Source organism: Protopterus annectens, chromosome 2.part0 (genome assembly GCF_019279795.1).
Source record: "Protopterus annectens isolate FY-2018-M chromosome 2.part0, PAN1.0, whole genome shotgun sequence".
NCBI lineage: Eukaryota > Metazoa > Chordata > Ceratodontiformes > Protopteridae > Protopterus > Protopterus annectens.
The window spans coordinates 1,831,941,049-1,831,959,937 of record NC_056728.1 but is presented as its reverse complement, the minus strand read 5'-3'; the positions used below and the strand labels follow the sequence as shown (position 1 = coordinate 1,831,959,937).

Genomic DNA, 18,889 nt, shown 5'->3' with positions numbered 1-18,889 from the left:
TTTTACCAAACGGGCCTTTTACAAAAAAATTTCCCATGTACAATGTCCAAAGGGGGGCCACGCCTACAAAACAAAAACAACAATAAATATTACTGTAAATGCTTGAAAAAAATAAGTAGCTCATATCAGTGTTCTTGAAGGTAACATATTAAAAAGACATTTTTACCTTTTCATCAGCTAAGTTCCCATAATTTATATCGTTTACATGCAACACTGAAATGACTAAGCAATAATCCACAACTGTGTGTGGGTATATCAGGATCTACCCACAGTTGATGATGTTGATAAATCTTGATATACCCACACACAAGAGTGGATTATTGCTATTATACATTTAAGAAAGAAATCACTTACCTTCCTTAAATTATGTCTTTGTATAATGGCACTATAGTGTTCTTCCTTGTTAACTGATTTCTGTGCATGCAAATAGGACTGAGTTCCTACACTCGTACAGTACATCAGTACAAAGCAACAGAGAACACAGACTCCCCGTTTTTTTTTGCTGACATTTTGTGAGGGACAATGTAGAAATACAAGGAAAATCAGGTGCGTTTCAGATTCTTTCGATGTGCCCAACTTTGAATGTATTTTGCTCTGTCTCGCAGCATATACCAACAGAAAGTCTGCCCACTCAATGGTACTTCAGAGGCCAGACTTTTTTATATTGGCATATGATGATTTACAGCAGCCACAATGGTTGGAGACTCTAATAAGTGTGCTCTTTTTGAACAGTAACAAGCAGTCACTGTATAATTAATCTTAAAGAATGAACAGCAAAGCTTCTATTACTGAAGGGAATATACAACCCATTAGCTACTTTTCAGGCAATTTGGGAACTAAGGAAACACTAAGAAAAATCACTGAATGACCTGAAACTGAAAACAATGTATGTAATACAAAGCAGAGCTGTGACTTACCATAGAAGCAGATATGCAAGTACAGGATCACTACTGCAGCAGTACTCATGAAGCAGGGGTAAAGCACTAAACTAGTACTTACTTTAACGGCTATCACAAGGTGTGGAGTTAGTAGACCTTGTAAGACAGTGCAAATGAAGCCTGCCTTTCTTCTAGACTACTCAATTCAGCATTTAATATCAGAGAAAGATGTAGACGGAAATCCAGGTAGCTGCCCATCACATGCATTAAGCAGAAATTCTCCTGAGAAATACAGTGGAGGCTGTTAATGCTCTAGCAAATCAAGCTTTTACTTTATGGTCTTGAGATATGTCATGGTCACAACAAAACACAATGAAGTTAGCAAGACATTTTGATAAAGTCTGTTTACATCCTGCTTTGCTCCACTTTTCATGTCCAAAAGAAACATCTGATCTTTTCCATTCATTGGTTATTATCAAGTAATATTTTAACTATCTGCATATATGCAAGCCATGGGGCGGCCACGGTGGTGCAGTGGTTAGCATTGCCGCCTCACAGCAAGTGGTTCTCCGGTTCGATCCTCGGCTGTGGTGCCTTCTGTGCGGAGTCTGCATGTTCTCCTTGTGGTCGCTTGAGTTTTCCCTGGGTGCTCCTGTTTCCTCCCACATCCCAAAGACATGCTGCAGGTGGCTTAGACACTCTAAATTGGCTCTAGGTGTGTGTGTGCCTTCTGTGGAAGGTTGGGCGCCGGGCTGGCAACTCGACACCGTAAAACTCCACTGCCAATCATGAGCGAACAAGGTGATCCACTGTGGTGACCCCTTACCAGGAAAAGCCAAAAGAAGAAGATGTATGCAAGCTATACATGTCTTTTCCCTTTATTATGGGAAGAAGACTGGGAGCTGGACAGAATGGCTTACAGATTTCTCAGAGACACCCTTGGGCATGAAGTAGGGCTTATTTTAAAGACCATTCTTTCGACCTATCAGATATGCAGATCATCACTAGAACTACCAAATCACCCCTTACCATTAAGGAAGGACTGCAAGCTCCTTTATTTACTATTCCATTTTGAGGATTATCCAGAAACACTATGATTAACCAGCCAAAAGAAATGAGAACCCTTCACGTGGAATACATAAGATTTTTCAGATTATCACTCAAGACTTATTTTTGTTTTGTTATGGCATTTAGCTAGACCCTACTCTGTTGAAGGCTGTGCACATCAAACAAAATGCTAAGATGAGTAATCAACTACAGTCATGCCTAGAGAGGCTCACACTGCAAATGGCGAGACAGAATGAGTGCTGTAACCTATAAACAACCATTTCCTCATTTGCAATTTTTTAATCTATAGGTCTTAGCTGACAACATGTTAAGTTCATACTTATTACTAACAAAGAACAAACATGCTTTGTCAAAAAGGCTACAGCAATAACCCCATCAAAGATATGATTTGCTCTTATTTAAGTACAGTCCTGTGGACAGTGCCTTTGTCTTGTTCAAAAGCTTCAGACAAAGGGAAAGATCCTCCTCCCTTACATCTAGCATGTTAAAGAAATGAACTGTCAAAATACTTGCGTTACTGTGCTTTCTCCTTGCTAATGTACAAAATGACCCAACTTACAAATCTTAGAGAGTAAATGAACTCCACTTCAACAAGGTCACGCACCTGCTCTCTTGCATCCGAGTTCCTGGTACAAAGCACATGATTTCTGAACCTTCCTGTTACTTTTTACTAACCCATTTTTCTAAAAAAATGTGTCACTGTTATACCCTCTGTTTTTAAATATGCTGACTTTTCATACTAATTTACATTCCCACATGCATGCTACTTATGCACAGCACTATTACTTCAAATGTGTTAACCTTCAACAGCATCAGTTTAGTATAATTGATTAATTTTGCATACTACTTAAAGCTTCAATCTGCCTGCTGTTTATCAAGGAATACTGCAGTTTCATCTGCATGTAGTTTGTTTTGCTGAGTTATTGCTGTACATAACAGCATTATTACAACATCCACATCTCTTACTATGAATATGTGCTGTTAATATGAGCTACAGTTTAGACGAGTCCTTTGTAGATCAGTATGGTGGAGTCTTATATGTGGGTTCAAAAATGCATAACAAAACATTTGAGGGCAATCTATATGGGAGGACTGTTTTCAGGACCCTCAACCTTCTTACCTAGATAACAGAGAATAAGACATCTTTTGGGGAGCGCAGAGCAATTAAAAGACAGTCCGCAGTGAATTTCATCAAGGAGGACACCCCCAAAGATGGCATTCACCATGCTGGGAGTTAAACAGATGGGCAGTATTATTCCTGTTCTTCTCAATGACAATGACCGTCTGTACCCAGAGTCACTTTCATGGGACAATGAGGGAGGTTACCCCTCCTATCTCCAACTACAAGTTTGGACTCACCACGTTTATAAGGCATTCAGCACACATGAAAATAATCTCTACAGATGCTATGCACAGAGACCTAGTCTCTTCTGAAGTTACTGCTGGAGTTAAAACTAGGTCTTGAAGCTTTGGCATCAGTCATCTTGGTCAACTCTGTGGACTCAACCAGTGAAGGGGGAAGCCAAGGAATCTCCTCTACCATGGCCTACGAATCCTGAATGATAAGAGGTGAAGAGATTAGGGTGAGGACAAACTCAGCACAAACTCCAAATCTATGCAGAGGGATTTGCCAGGGGTGTGCACTTCTGTACACAGTAAAGTGAGAGACATGCTGCAGATGCCAAGGTTGCTACGAGCGCAATCTCACATCAATGTCTGTAGCCTTAACCTGCCTTCTCAAATCTAAGGAGAGATAATGACTTGTAAGGGCTGTATAGAATGAGGAGCCTGGCCTTGGACTTCCTTACCTTCCCATACTGTGTTGACACTGGCATGGGATCAAGCAAATGTCCTCTCTTACTAGTCAGTGCATAGAGCATCATTCACAGGCCCCATCATGAGAGATCTGACGTATGCCACAAGCTTCTGCCTTCACCTTCAGAATGCTACTGTGGTCTCTGAATCTTAAGCCAGGGCCAGCAATGGCACAATTTTTGCTTTTTGGTTGGGGAAGTGATGTTCATATCATGTTCTATACCCCAAGGAGTAGAAATAGTATTGTTACTGGTCTTGCCTCATGATCTGGAGAGCACAAGAACACTAAAGGTTACAGTGTCTTAGTCTTGGCTAGTGATCTGGAGACAGGAACACTAAAGGTATACTAAATACTGCAGTGCCTCAGACATCAAATGGAGGAATTTCTACCTGGTGAGCATTAGAAGTGAGGTTCAAAATATGCAAATGGAAGAAAAGAAATGAGCAGCACATGGCCTTAGTTTGACCTCCTAACACTACATATGATGCCAAAGTGTGTGCTGACATGATATGCAATCCTTTAAGAGCAAGAATGAGAAAGATCAATAATGTGATAATACTGGGATATTAGAAGTGGAAATTCCAACAGTTACCCACTGTGTAGACGGCTTCTGAAGTCAGATCTTCAGATTTCATCCTTGAGAATGTATCACAATGAGAGCTGTCATACCCAGTTAAAGTGCAGGGAGAAATCCAAAAAGAAGAGGTAGGCAAGGAGTAGGAAGGAGGCTGGTAAATGAGAAGGCAACACTGCCAACAGTAAGAGAATGGAGAACAGCAGTACAAAGTGAGTTGTTACAAGAAACCCAACTGCAAATTACAGCAGTAGGGACAATCATCAAGACCATAAGTAGTTCTCAATAGCACAAAAATATAATTTAACAAAAACATAAACTCATTACGGACAGAAGAGTGACTAATTAGGTAGAAACAGTTACGCATCCACTGAACCTCTTATCAACTTACATCACACTTGTGTATTATTGATCCATATGACCTGGTTTCAGTTCTGTCAGTATATATTCCAGATCGAAGTTGTCTGCCTTCACCATTCATCTCTTGCCCGGAGTCTGCAGCTGAAAACTCATTATTAGCTTCTGTGTCTCCATCTTCTGATGGTGTCAGACCTTCATCTTGTGCTGCATCTTCATCTTGTGCTGCATCTTCATCACCCTCCTCTTCCTCTTTCATCAAATCCTGCTTCTTATCAGCATCCACTTCCATTTCGGATTCAGCTTTAAAACAAAATACTAACTTTCATCCACCATGAATTAAAACAGCTGCTGTCAATCTTTACAGTACAAAACTACAGACCATCCATAAAAATAATTTACCATGTTATGACTTTGTTGGCAACCCAAATGCTGCTCAACAGCAGAAATTCTTCCAATTAAACAGAGTGACACAGACACATTTTGCTACCTAGTAATAATATTATTCAGTAATGTTGAGGATTTTAAATCGAATAGTATTTACTGTTGAATTAGTATTGCACTTTTTGTGGAATGTATTTCCCTTCATACGGTTCGTAAGGAGGAAAGCTTTTACCTTATTGTCCCTTTAAGAACTACGTAGGTGTTAAAGGATGCCAACCTCTCTTACAAATGTTATCAGAGGGAAATACAGCTGCTACATACTGTTGTTCAGTGATATATTTACATCAGGAAGTACTTTGAATATACTCAACCATGGAGTACTGCTATGCCTGGCCAAGCAAAACAGCCACAAAGTGACTATTTACATAAGGAACACCTCTAAACAATGACATCATTAAAAAAAGGCTTAAATAATTAAACTAATGAACTTGGAGAAAGAGATCAATAGACAAAGAAACTACGGATAAGAAATAGGTGAAAACTTACAGTGGAAATAAAAACTGTACACACCCCTGTTAAAATGCCAGGTTTTTGTGATATAAAAAATGAGACCACAATAAATCATTTCAAAACTTTTCCCACCTTTAATGTGACCTATAACCTGTACAATTCAGTTGAAAAACAAACAAATCTGTGAGGGGAAAAAATGTAAAAAAATAAAAAATGTACAGTAAGCTGGTTGCATGAGTGTGCACACCCTTAAACTAATACTTTGTTGAAGCACCTTTTGATTTAATTACAGCATTCAGACTTCTTTGGTAGGAGTCTATCAGCATGGCACATCTTGACTTGGCAATATTTGCCCACTCTTCCTTGCAAAAGCATTCCAAATCTGTCAGATTGCGAGGGCATCTCTTGTGCACAGCCCTCTTCAGCTCACCCCACAGATTTTCTATTGGATTTAGGTCTGGACTCTGGGCTGGGCTATTCCAAAATTTTAATTTTCTACTGGTGAAGCCATTCTTTTATTGATTTGGATGTATGCTTGGGGTCATTGTCATGTTGAAAGGTGAAATTCCTCTTCATCTTCAGCTTTCTAGCAGATGCCTGAAGGTTTTGGACCAAAAGTAACTGGTATTTGGAACTGTACATAATTCTCTACCTTTTCTAAAGCCCCGGTTTCAGCTGAAGAAAAGCAACCTCAAAGCATGATACTGCCACCACCATGCTTTACCATGGGGATGGTGTTCTTTTGGGGATGCAAAGTGTTGTTTTTGAGGCAAACGTACCTTTTGGAATTGTGGCCAAAAAGTTCAACCTTGGTCTCATCAGACCACAACACATTTTCTCACATGCTTTTGGGAGACGATATATTGTTTTGCAAATTTTAGCAGGGCTTGGATGTTTTTCTGTTTAAGAAAAGGCTTCCATCTTGCAAACCTACCCTGTAGCCCAGACATATGGAGAATATGGGAGATTGTTGTCACATGTAGTACACAACCAGTACTTGCCAGAAATTCCTGCAGCTCCTTCAGTGCTGCTGTAGGTCTCTTGGCAGCCTCCCTGACCAGTTTTCATCTTGTCTTTTTATCAGTGTTGTCCCATATTTTCTCCATTTTTCGATGACTGTCTTCAGTGTGTTCCATGGTATATCTAATGCTGTGGAAATTTTTTCGTACCCTTCTCCTGAGTGATACCCTTCAACAATGAGATAACTTTGATGTTTTGTAAGCTCTCTGCAAACATGTCTTTTGCTGCAACAGGCAACTGTGTAAATGTCAGGAAAACCTTACTAAGGCAGCTGAACTTTATTTGGGGTTAAATCAGAGTCTCTAATTGATGGCAGGTGTGTACCCAAGAAGACTGAATGTTGTAATTAATCGAAGATGATTAGTTTAAGGGTGTGCACACTTATGCAACCAGCTTATTGTACTTTTTTTTATTTTTTATATTTTTCCCTTAACAGATTTGTTTTTCAACTGAATTGTACAGGGTATAGGTCACATCAAAGGTGGGAAAAGTTTTGAAATGATTTACTGTGGTCTCATTTTTTATATCACAAAAACCTGGCATTTTAACAGGGGTGTGTAAACTTTTTATATCCACTGTACCATATTGGCTGATCTTCTAGAAAATCTTAAGTGGGTAGATTTAGGTACTCTTTCAGATGTCTTCAAAAGAGGCTACATTCAGCGTATTCTCCCCCCACCAAAGGATGTCCTATGTCTAGAAGACAATCTGCATGCTCTTTAGTTAAAAATGTAGCTTCAGGAGTTGAAGAGTAGATTTTATCTGTCAAGATGTACTTTATAACATTTAATTCAACTGGAATGTGGGCTGCCACTAAGAAAATGCCTTGCTCAGTAACATACTGCCATGCTCATTACTTTGCTGCAGGGAAAAAGCAGGATTATTAATTTACTTATTTATATTTGTAGATCGGGTTAATCTGGCTGGGCAGAAAAGTTTATTTTCAGCAGAGACCAGGGAGAAAATCTACACATACAGAAATAGCAAATATTTACAAGTGTACATAGTTTAGTAATACACTGAAGAATAATATTGTTCAGTTGCACGGTACATCTATAAGTCACAGCTGTACATCATAACTGAAGTAAACAAATCTTGTGTGTATTTTAGGTATATGATCACTTATAGTTTTTAAATAACAGACAGTGGTAGTTAATAGCAGTTTAGTTATCAGGCAAGTCTAGTACCGACAGAAATACTTTAGTGTATTTTGACTTGCTGGCAGAGAAGTAGATAATGGTACTGCGCAAGTGAGTTATAAAGCAAAGGTATTTGAAAACGTGGGTAATGCCTGTTGAGGAGAAGACAGAAAAGAGAAGAAGTGGGGGTGGAGGGAGTTAAAGTGGAAGAGAAGATGGATTGAAGGTAGTGGAGTGGTGTTATAGAAGGTGTGCAGAGGGAAAGAAGAGAATTAAGAAAGTCGGGGTGAAACAGCAACAAAGATAAACAGAGAGCTGTATGTGAAAATTCATTTTAGGGCGTTGAGGACTGAAAGGGCTATTAGTCTATTAGGATGGTCTAGCCTTCCTACACATTCAGATACCTTGACACCCAAAATATTCAACTGTAAAAGTTCAATTCATACAAGAATTCTAAAGTTAAAGACACTGCCTCTCAACTTTAGAAGGTGGATATGCAGCTACTTCACTGTTCTTCAAACAATCTGGATGAGGGCAGCCCTAAAGTTAGCTTCCATGCTGTTAGTGAAGCACAGGTTTTCAGATAACCCACCTCTAGATTTGAGACACACATTCAACAACCAAGAAAAGAGTGGCAGGAATCAGAAACCATGATTACATTAGGCAGAGTCATGTTTCTACTACCACTAACAATACACTGTTCACTGCAACATTTCTTCAACTGGAGGCAAATCACGAGGACAATGAATACAGTGACTGTTATCAAACCAGGAGGGGAAGTAACTGTGGAGAGATCTCTGCTGCAAATGCGGGAAAGCCAGTCCTCAAAGAAACAATCCTGGTTCGAACCCAGGACTTTCTGGGTGTTAGGCAGATGAGATTACCACTACATTACTATAACCATAGCTCCCTACATGCTTAAAATTTAAGTGTAAAAACCTTTTATTTCAACATTACTTACCCTTACATTCTGAAAATACTGTTTTACAATTTCTGTGCTAATAAAAAACATTTTAAGTTTATAATCTCATTGAGTCCTGGTCTTTTATCGGCACCTAGGTGAATCTGCCATTCAGCTTTGGGACAAAACCTAAGTTCTACATTTTAGAATACAAGGAAAGGGAAGCACTAAAAGAACTACACAACAACAAAGACATCAGAATAATGAAGGTCAACAAAGGCAGCAAAATATAGTTATAATGGATACTGGCAGGTGTTCAAAGGTCATTAAAGACATATTAGCATAACTAAGCTGCTATAAACCTGTCAATAAGAAAATAATTCTAAATAATTTCTCAAAAACTGATTCTAATTTACTTGACTGTTATGCCAAGAAAACATTAACAATAAGACTTGCATGTTTTTCAAGGTAGAATATCATAAAATTGCTAGATTTTTAGGCATTCTTAAGATCCACAAGGATAAAAAAAATCCATCATTTAGACCTATAGTGACAGCCGATTTTTATAAAAGCGAGCCATTGTCAGTGTTATTGTAAAGTTAGGTGGACTGTTCCAGCCTGGTCTAAATGAATATTTATGAATATGAATATTTATGAGCTCACCAATGAAATCTTTTGATTAATTATCTGCAATTGTATATAAGGACTACAAGATGTTTTGGCAAATTAACACTGATGAAGGCTAGGTTAATTCCATAGCCGAAACTGGTCTGTTATTTCTTGTTTTCCATTAAATTATTTACACAGCTCACAGTTGCTGGCTTTTGTTTTTTGCTTACTATGTTAGATTGAGCCGTGAAATCACTTCCGTGCAGGGGAACCTTTTTTGCGTATATACTGAACCCCTTTGTCCAGGGGTCAATATCGAAAAGATTCCTGGCACTTTTTAGAATTATTAGGTAAGATTAATGTTAATAAGAAGTTATGTCTTACCATAACGATCCATGTGAATTGTTCATCTCGCCTTTGTTCTTACACACGGGTTCGGAGCCGATCCTCGGCTCCGAGTCGGCCGCATCACCAGCTCCGCATCTTCGAGAAAGCTCGAGGCACATTAATATCCCATGATCCTCAGGTGCTAACCCTCAGATCTAGTTTGCTATACCAGAAGAATCCCTTTTAGAACTGTGTCTAGAACACTTATAAACAGATACTACACAGTGTCTGGAACCCTACTATCAAGTAGAGGAGAAAAGATGCCATTACTAATGCACAATAACATGCTAACCATATCTAGAAAAGGCTGAAAAGGAATTTAGTTGAAAACCGTTCTCCCAGACCGCAGGACGGGGGATGGAGGGGGGGAATGTAAGAACAAAGGCGAGATGAACAATTCACATGGATCGTTATGGTAAGACATAACTTCTTAATGTGAAATTGTTCAATCTCGCCGTTTGTTCTTACACACGGGTAGCGTCCCTAGCTCCTTTTTCCTGGGTGGCTCAAGGGAGAACATTCCTGAGTACAGTGGAACCAAACGTCGCCCTGTCCCTGGAGCTTTTGTCTAGCTTATAGTGGGCGATAAAAGTATGTGGTTTTGCCCAAGTTGCCGCTGCACAAATGGTATCTAAAGGCAAACGAGTGGTATGGGCTGAAGAGGTAGAAGTCGCCCTTGTAGAATAAGCTCTGGGTTTGAAAGGGAGTTGCCGTTTCAATTCAGCATATACCAAATTTATGCAATCTGAGAGCCATTTGGATAAGGTAACCTTCATTACTGCCTGTCCTTTTCTTTGGTCAGCATATGAGACAAATAGTTGATCTGACTTTCTGTACTCTTTTGTCCTATGCAAGTAAAATCTTACTTGTCTGTGAACGTCCAACTTGTGCAATGTGTATTCTAGCTTATTGGAATGATTTTTAAAGAAGGTAGGTAGTTCGATAGATTGATTGATGTTCTGAATCGAACAAACCTTCGGAAGGAAGGACGGATTGGTGCGCAAGGTTACTCTATCTGGATGAAAAATCATGTACGGGGGTCGGATAGATAGAGCCTGTAACTCTGAAACTCTCCTGGCGGAAGTGATGGCAACCAGAAAAAGTGTTTTCCACGAAAGAAATTTTAACGGAGTTGTGGCTGCTGGTTCAAATGGGGGCAACATGAGTTGTGACAGCATGAGATTAAGATTCTAAGGGGCTATTGGATTACGAAAGGGGGGATGGAGGTGAAAGGTACCTTTCATGAAGGCTTTACAAAGCCTGTGGGACATAAGAGAACCATCTTCACAGCCAATATGAAAATTGGATATAGCTGCCAGATGAACCCTTATAGTGGATGTTGATGCTCCTTCTTGAAAAAGTGTGGTAAGAAAATCTAGTATCTTGTGTACTGGAGCCCCAAATGGATCTATACCTTGTTTGGAGGCCCAGTGCGCAAAACGGTTCCATTTGCTGTTGTACAATTTCCTTGTAGATGGTTTGTGAGAAGATACAATAATTTGTTGTACTGCAGGGGATAGTAACTCCGACCTGGCTAAGATGGGAAGCGGAGCAGCCAAGCTGTCAGTTTGAGGGACTTGAGGAAGGTGTGAGGAACTCCTGATGAATGCGTCAACAGGTCTGGCTCCGGGTCCAGTATCCATGGTTCCTCCACTTGATGAGATTGAAGGAAGGGAAACCAGATTTGTCGTAGGAAGGGAAACCAGATTTGTCGTGGCCAGAATGGGGCTATCAGTATTATGGTCCTGTCCAGACGTTTGGCTTTCTGCAAAAACCTGGGAATTAGTGGAACAGGAGGAAAAGTGTAAAGGAGACCCGGGGGCCAATCGTATACCAGTGCGTCCCTGGGGACACCCCTTGGAGGGGGTAACAGGGCAAAGTAGCTTCTGCATTTGTCATTCAATGGGGATGCAAACAGGCCGCAGCAAGGCTGGCCCCATCTGCGGAAGATCTCTTCCGCCACTTGAGGTTTGAGGGACCACTCGTGAGGGAACAGGATGGCTCTGCTCAACCTGTCCGCGATTACGTTGGAAGTCCCCGGGATGTGCGTTGCTATCAGAAAGCAGCGTCCAGTGGACTTTGCCCATTGCCAAATTCTGAGGGCCTCTCTGCATAACGGGTAAGATCTGGTTCCCCCTTGCTTGTTTATGTACCAGACCACTGACATGTTGTCTGTCTGAACTGTCACTGTTCCCTGAGGTAAGGACTTGTGAAAGTGTTGCAATGCTAGAAACACTGCCCTCAGCTCTAGAACATTGATGTGCAGATTGTACTCCAAGTTGGACCATTGACCTTGGACTGTTTGTCCCTGAAATAATCCCCCCCACCCTATCAGGGAAGCGTCCATGGTTAGAGTTGCTACCGGACTGGGTAAGAAATGGTCGTCCTAGTGTTAGCTCTTGACTGTGTATCCACCACAAGAGATCCTTCTTGCAAGAATTCGTGATCAAGATTCCGTGAGACAGTGGAAGTTGTAGATAAGACCACTGGGCGAATAGCATCCATTGAAGAATCCTCATGTGCATCCTGCCTAAAGGAACTACAAGAAGGGAGGCTGCCATCAAGCCTAGCACTCTTAATATTTGTCGTGCAGGGACTCTCTTGTTGTGAAGAAGGAGCGAAATTTGATGCCTGAGGTCTGATACTCTTGGTGGGGGGAGAGTAACTTGAGCCAGGGAAGTGTCTAGCTGTGCTCCTATAAATAAGATACGCTGTGACGGCGATAAGACAGATTTTCCAAAATTCACCGTTATGTCTATTGAAGAGCAAAGACTGATGGTGTAGTCCCTGGCTTGTAGAAGATGATACTCGGTGGTGGCAGATAGGAGCCAGTCGTCTAGATAAGGAAACACCCGGAATCCGTTTCATCTCAAGTGAGACGCTACTACTGCCATGCATTTGGTGAACACCCTGGGGGCTGAGGTGAGACCAAAGGGCAGAGCGCAAAACTGGAAATGACTGGCTCCCAGCCGGAAGCGCAGGTGATCTCTGGATGCCCTGGCCATCTTGATATGGTAGTATGCGTCTTTGAGATCTATAGAGCACATCCAGTCGCCCTTCTGCAGAAAAGGGAGGACTGACTGAAGCATGACCATCCGGAACTTTTCCTTTTTCACAAAGGTATTTAACTTGCTGAGGTCTAAAATTGGCCTCCAGTCCCCTGTTTTCTTTGGAACTAAAAAGAACCTTGAGTAAGTTCCGGATCCTATTTGGTCCGCTGGGACTGGTTGGATGGCTCTGTTTTCGAGCAACCTTCCTATCTCTATGGTTGCTTGGTCTCGCAGACTGGGTGGTACGTCTGGGAGTTTTTTGGAGTTGGGTGGCATTTTTATGAAGGGGATGTTGTAGCCTCTGGGACCTGTGCTTTTTACCCAGTAATCTGATGTAAGATTTAGCCAGGCCTCTGGGTATAAAGCCAAGCGACCCCCGACTGCCTCCAGAGTAGAACAGCCGGGTCTGCACTCAGGAGTGCTGGAAGGGCTTTCCAGAGAAGGTCTCTCTGTCGCCCTGATTTTGCGGACCCCCTCTGCCGGCTGGGCGGCGTCTTCCATTTCTTCCCCCTCCTCTGCCTCTGGAGGGGGCGTCACTTTGGGTGTGCTGAAAAGATCCCCGAGTCTTTCGGAACCACATTTTTCCTCCTCGTTGCCCTTTAGGGTAGGGTCTAGATGGAATGGAAAAATGGACCCCTACGGCAAACAGGGTCTTCCCTTCTTGTTCACACCTCGTGAGAGTCTCCTTTACTTTGGGCCCAAACAAGGAGGCACCATCGAAGGCGGGAAAGGAAGACTTAAAGGCTTCTGCAAAGGAGCATAAGCGCAACCAGGATTGTCTTCTCAGGGCGATCGCTGAAGCTGCCGCTCTACTCGACCCTTCGGCTGCGTATGAAATCAGCCTCATGGACGAGTTGACTATGGAATTTAGGGTATTAAGTTGCGCTGTCACTTTCTCGGCGACAGCAGCATCTGTGTGTCCCTGGAGAGTATCTCCCAGTTCCTTAATGAGATCTCTCTGTAAATGCGTGAAATGCATAAGGTAGTTGAGCGATCGGATGGAAAAAGTTGCCGAACTAAATGTGCGCTTCCCATATCTGTCCATTGTCCTAGAATCCATATTAGGAGGATGGACAGAGGAAGATGATTCAGACATCTCTTTCTTAGTGGCCGCCGCCACCACCATAGTATCTATGGAAACTCCTTTTGTAAGATAGAATTTATCTTGGGGAGCAGTCATGTATTTGTTTGGTTTACGAGGGACTGGTTCCACTGTATCAGGTGTTTCCCAAGCCCTCCAAGCTATTAGATCCATGAGATCGTCAAAGGGTGGAGTCACCCAGGAGGTAGAAGGTGGAGTCCCAAATGCCTTCAGTAAGACCGATTCATCCACAGAAGGGGTAAGGGTTTGCCAGTCCCCCCTTTGCTTCAGGATTTCCAAAATGTCTGCAAATGAGACATCCTCAGAGGTGGACCGTGGGGACCCTTCTGTTTCATCTAAATCGGTATCAGATGTGAGAGATTCCTGAGGGGAATCTATGTGCCTCCTCTTGCACAGTCGTTTCCTCGGAACATCCTCAGCGGGAGCTTCTGGGGATGCATCTGAGGAACCAGAGTCTCCCTGTGGGGACTTCTGAGGCATTGGGTCTCGACGCTTGGTAGGTACCGAAGGCACAGAAGCAGAACGCGGACCTTTTGGGGAAGGAGATGAAGATACCGATGAAGTATGTGTCTGATCAGACAAGACCTTCCTCATGATGTCAAAGGCCCCGACCCGAAGATCGGACCCGATCCGAAGAAGGAGGTTGTTTCTCCGGAATCAGAACCACGGGCTCCGACACGGAGAACGGATCTGTACTGATCTGAGCAGAGGCACCGAGGGGAAGAGTCGGAACCGATATCTCGGTTCGATTATCCCCCCGGAACCCAGGAAAGATCTTTGGCTCCGAGACTCTCCGGCTGTTCAGAAGGAGTTGAGATCAACGGAGCTGATAGCACTACTGGAGGCTTCAGCACAGAGGGCTCTACAATCATCGGTTCTTCGACTCCTAACACTGATGACTCGAAGGGTCTCGGAGGAGGAAGTGTTGAGGGAACTGGAATAGCTTCGAGTTTCGAAACCAGCTGGGACGAAACCTCGATTAATTTGGACAAAGCCGAGTTCTCCATAAGCTTCTGTACCACTCGGTCCACATCGGAGTCGGAAAGTGGCCTCGAAGAACTGGTCGAAGGGATCAAAGCAGTCACCGAGCGAAGGATAGCAGATGGTGGTACCTCTGATACCGGCTCCAAGACCTGAGCCTCGTGCAGAGATAAAGTCTCGACACCCGGCACCGAAGTCATAGGAGCCGGTGTCCGAATCTGAAAAGAGGTGCTCGGAGCCAATGACTTGGGCTCCGACACTCTTGAAGACTTCGACCCCTTCGAAGACTTAGAAACCTGTTCAGCCTTGTCCAGGGCCTCCTGAAACTCGGGTTTAAGCAACCCTCTGTCAACCAACTTCCTGCGTCTTTCCAGCATGACCCTCCCACTAAAGGAATGACAGATGGAACAGTCTTCCTGCAAGTGGAGAGGGCCAAGACAGTAGACGAGATGAGTGGTTGTCAGTAATGGACATCTTCTGTCCGCACTGACACCTTTTAAATATATGGTCTTTTCTGACATTTTTAAAAGAAAAAAAAAAATCCAAGAAAAAAAAATTTAAATGCAATATATCTAAAAAAAAACACAAAAAGCACACTATATATATATATATATATATATTTTTTTAAGTACTGTAAATTCTGACAGAAAAACGGCCTAAGGCCTTTACTAAGAAATTTAAAGTAACAAATTTAAAGTAACAAACTAAACTAGTCTTAAACAACAACTATATAATAAAACTAATCAAACACTATAAAGAAAGCGTATAAATTGTAAAATTAGAAGTATATAACAAGAAATATATATTCTACTGGCCCGAGCCTCTCGATGCGATCTGCTTCTAGCGGCAAACTAGATCTGAGGGTTAGCACCTGAGGATCATGGGATATTACTGTGCCTCGAGCTTTCTCGAAGATGCGGAGCTGGTGATGCTGCCGACTGAACCCGTGTTTAAGAACAAACGGCGAGATTGAACAATTTCACATTTAGTGTTAATGCTGGCCTATTACGTGCTACTGATGTAACTTCATTATGCAACTGTATTCAACAACACACAGGAATAGAATTTACAAGAGAGTACTAGATAGGTTTAGCACTTTGAAAAATGACTTTAACACACTGTCTACACTACTGGATATAGTTTTGTAAAATATTTTTTTTCAGTTTGATGAACTTTATAAACAGATTTCTGGAGTTGTGATAGGAGCTAGGATGGCTCCAGTATATGCCAATTTAGTTACTGCTGCATGGGAGCAAATCCATCTCAAAGCTCAACCCCTTCTTGACAAAGTGATACTCTACAGACGCTTTACTGACAACCTGTTTTTCATATGGAAGGGGATAGAAGCAGAGTTTTTTAATTTCTTTGAGCTGCTAAACAATTCCGCTAGTTTTTTTTAAAATTCACTCTCAGTGGTCTTGGAAAGGAAATACACTATCTTGATATCAAGTTAGAAGTGGAAAATACAAAAGGCAAACTTAAAAGCACAATATACAGGAGACACATTTACTAATCACTACCTGCACAAACTGACACCCTTTCCATATGAAAAGAAAAGTTATAAAAGGGCAGTTCTTAAGATTAAGCAAACAACAGTGAGGAACACACTTTTTCAGAAGTATTACATCTAACCAAGTTATTTATTGAAATAAGTTCTAAAACAGAACTTATAACCCAAATACTCCAGAACTGTAAACAATTAAGGACCACTACGGCTAAACCTATATTAAGGAATTACACTGGACATCAAGAGACAGAAGAAAGAACAAAATTCAGACACCAACAGAAGGTCATTTAAGAATGCCTTTCCATTACCTATAACAACTGACAGCTTCAGACATAGAAGTATTTGAAATAACTGGAAAATTATTCAAGGTAACAGTGAAACGGCAGAAACTTTAGGACCAACACCACTGTTCATGTATAAAAAATCAGGTAACATAAAAAATATATTAGAGGGACAAAACAGTATGACTTGGTCTGAAAACACAAAGGTGGTAACTTACAAGTGTGGGTAGTGTAAATACAGCCATTTTGTCGGCAACAGTTAAAGTGTTTTACATAAGGCATCAAACAGAACCATCATAGCAAGACAAAGATATAATTTTAGTTCCTGTGGAGTGGTTTATTTAGCATGCGTCTCTACGTGTTCCTGTTTTTATACTAGAAAAGCTGTCAGGAAGTTAGCTAAGAGAATTTATGAACATACTCTATCAGGAAGAAAGAAGAACATAATGCTTTAGCTAAACACTCTTTAGAATGTCAGGATTTTAGAACATGTGATTTTTTTGCTCTTGGCAGTGCAAATGTGAGCAGCTTAAGTGGTAATTATAACATACTACCTGAATGTAAACAAGATGAGTGGCAAATTTGGCTAGGTGCGGATAAAAGATCAGGACTCAATGAGTTTATAAACTAAAAATGTATTTTTAATAGCATAGAAATTGCAAACACTATATTTTCATCATGTAAGGGTAAATGATGTTGAGATAAAAGATTTTTACACTTAAAATTGTAAGTATAAGGAGTTATGGTTATCATAGTATAGTAACAATCACATCTGCCTAACATGCAGAAGGTCCAGGACTGTTTCTTTAAGACAACTTTTTTTCATTGAAGCTTTTTCATTGATGAAATGTTTTACACCCATAGGTTCTAGTAAACATGTGACCATGGGAATAGATTTTATTCATAGGTTTAAAGTGACTGGATGTAATGGTCATGTGATTTTATAAGCATTGCTTTTTAAATTGGTGAAGAGAAATGTTTGGCCATTTTAATCACTGTTTCTGAAAAAGTCTTATTAAAAGTAAAAGGACAAAAGCACTAAAAACGTTTGTGGCCATCATTTCAGTACTTCAGTGTGGATATTCAGGCTCAAAAGGAGCCTGGGTCAACTTTTCAAGTACAAAATTGAGGTCCCAGGAGGGTGGAATAGGCTTCCTGGGATGCCTGATATGAAGGACGCCTTTAAGAAATTGCTTGACCTCAAATCTGGAGGCCAGAGGAGGAGTCAAGGGCAGACGAGCAGAAACTGCAAATAGGTGGGGTTTAACTGAACAGTATGCCAACCCAGCATTGATCAGATGACACAGAGAGAGAACCAGATGAACCTTCACAGATGGGGAATACTGATGGGAGACAGGCACCAGACAGAAAATTGCTTCCATTTGGACATGCGTAATTTTCTGGTAGTGGGTTTCCTAGCCTCCTGCAGAACCCAAAGCACATCCTCAATAAAAGAGGTGCCTGAAAGAGATCAAAACCCCATCACCCACAGTGTCAGCTGAAGAGTGGGAAGTGAGGATGGATAAGAGGTCCCTTGTCTTGTGTGAGAAGATCCACCCAGTGAGGTAACTCGTGGTGATTGCCCCTGGCCAAATAAGAAAGAAGGGGGAACCAAGGCGGTCTCGGCCAAAAGGAGGCAATTAGCAAAATTTTGAGACAGCCCTGCCTGATCTTGTGCAAGACTCGTGGTAACAGAGGAAGGGACGGAAGGCATACAGAAACATCCCCTTCCAAGGAAAAGACAGGGCATCCACTTTCTAAGCCAGAAGACTTGGGACTTTTGAACAGAATAGAGGAAGTTGCCGGTTTAGAGTGGAGCCAAAATTAACTACCTGAGGAACACCCCACCAATGGACAATGTCCAGGAACACATATCTACAAAGCATCCATTCATGAGCTTGTGTGCTGGACCTGCTCAGTGTGTGCCAATAGATTGTGTTCTGAGGGAATGTAACCTGCCTGAAGAGTTGCTTGATACTGGATAGCTATCTCAGATGTGAAGAGTTAGTCTGCAAAGAAGACAGCACCTTGTGCTCCTCCCCTTGCTTGTTGACATACCACATCACTGTGCTATCATCTATGAAAACCTATACCTGGGAATGAAAAGCCTGAAGAGGAAGAAGCAGAGCACTCATCTCTTTTATGTTGATCTGGTCTGACCTCTGATGAGGAGGCCAGAGACCCTAAACCTTGAGGGGGCCAAATAAGGCACCCCAACCCTTGTCTGAGGTGTCTGTGAAGAGCTCCTTAGTTGGAACTGGAGCTTGAAAAGGGAGCCCGGGTTGAGAGAAAGTTGATTAACACAACATTGAAGCTTGAGCTTGT

At 41.6% G+C, this 18,889-nt stretch overlaps 1 protein-coding gene across 1 annotated transcript in view; it reads right to left on the bottom strand.

Moving 5' to 3' along the window:
* Positions 1 to 18,889, bottom strand: part of ZBTB17 (zinc finger and BTB domain containing 17) — a gene marked incomplete in the record, with an annotated part of 1,293,515 nt that overhangs the window by 994,571 nt on the left and 280,055 nt on the right. The window contains 1 exon segment of the mRNA XM_044060452.1: positions 4,728 to 4,996. Within this exon segment, the coding sequence (XP_043916387.1) occupies positions 4,728 to 4,996 (269 nt within the window).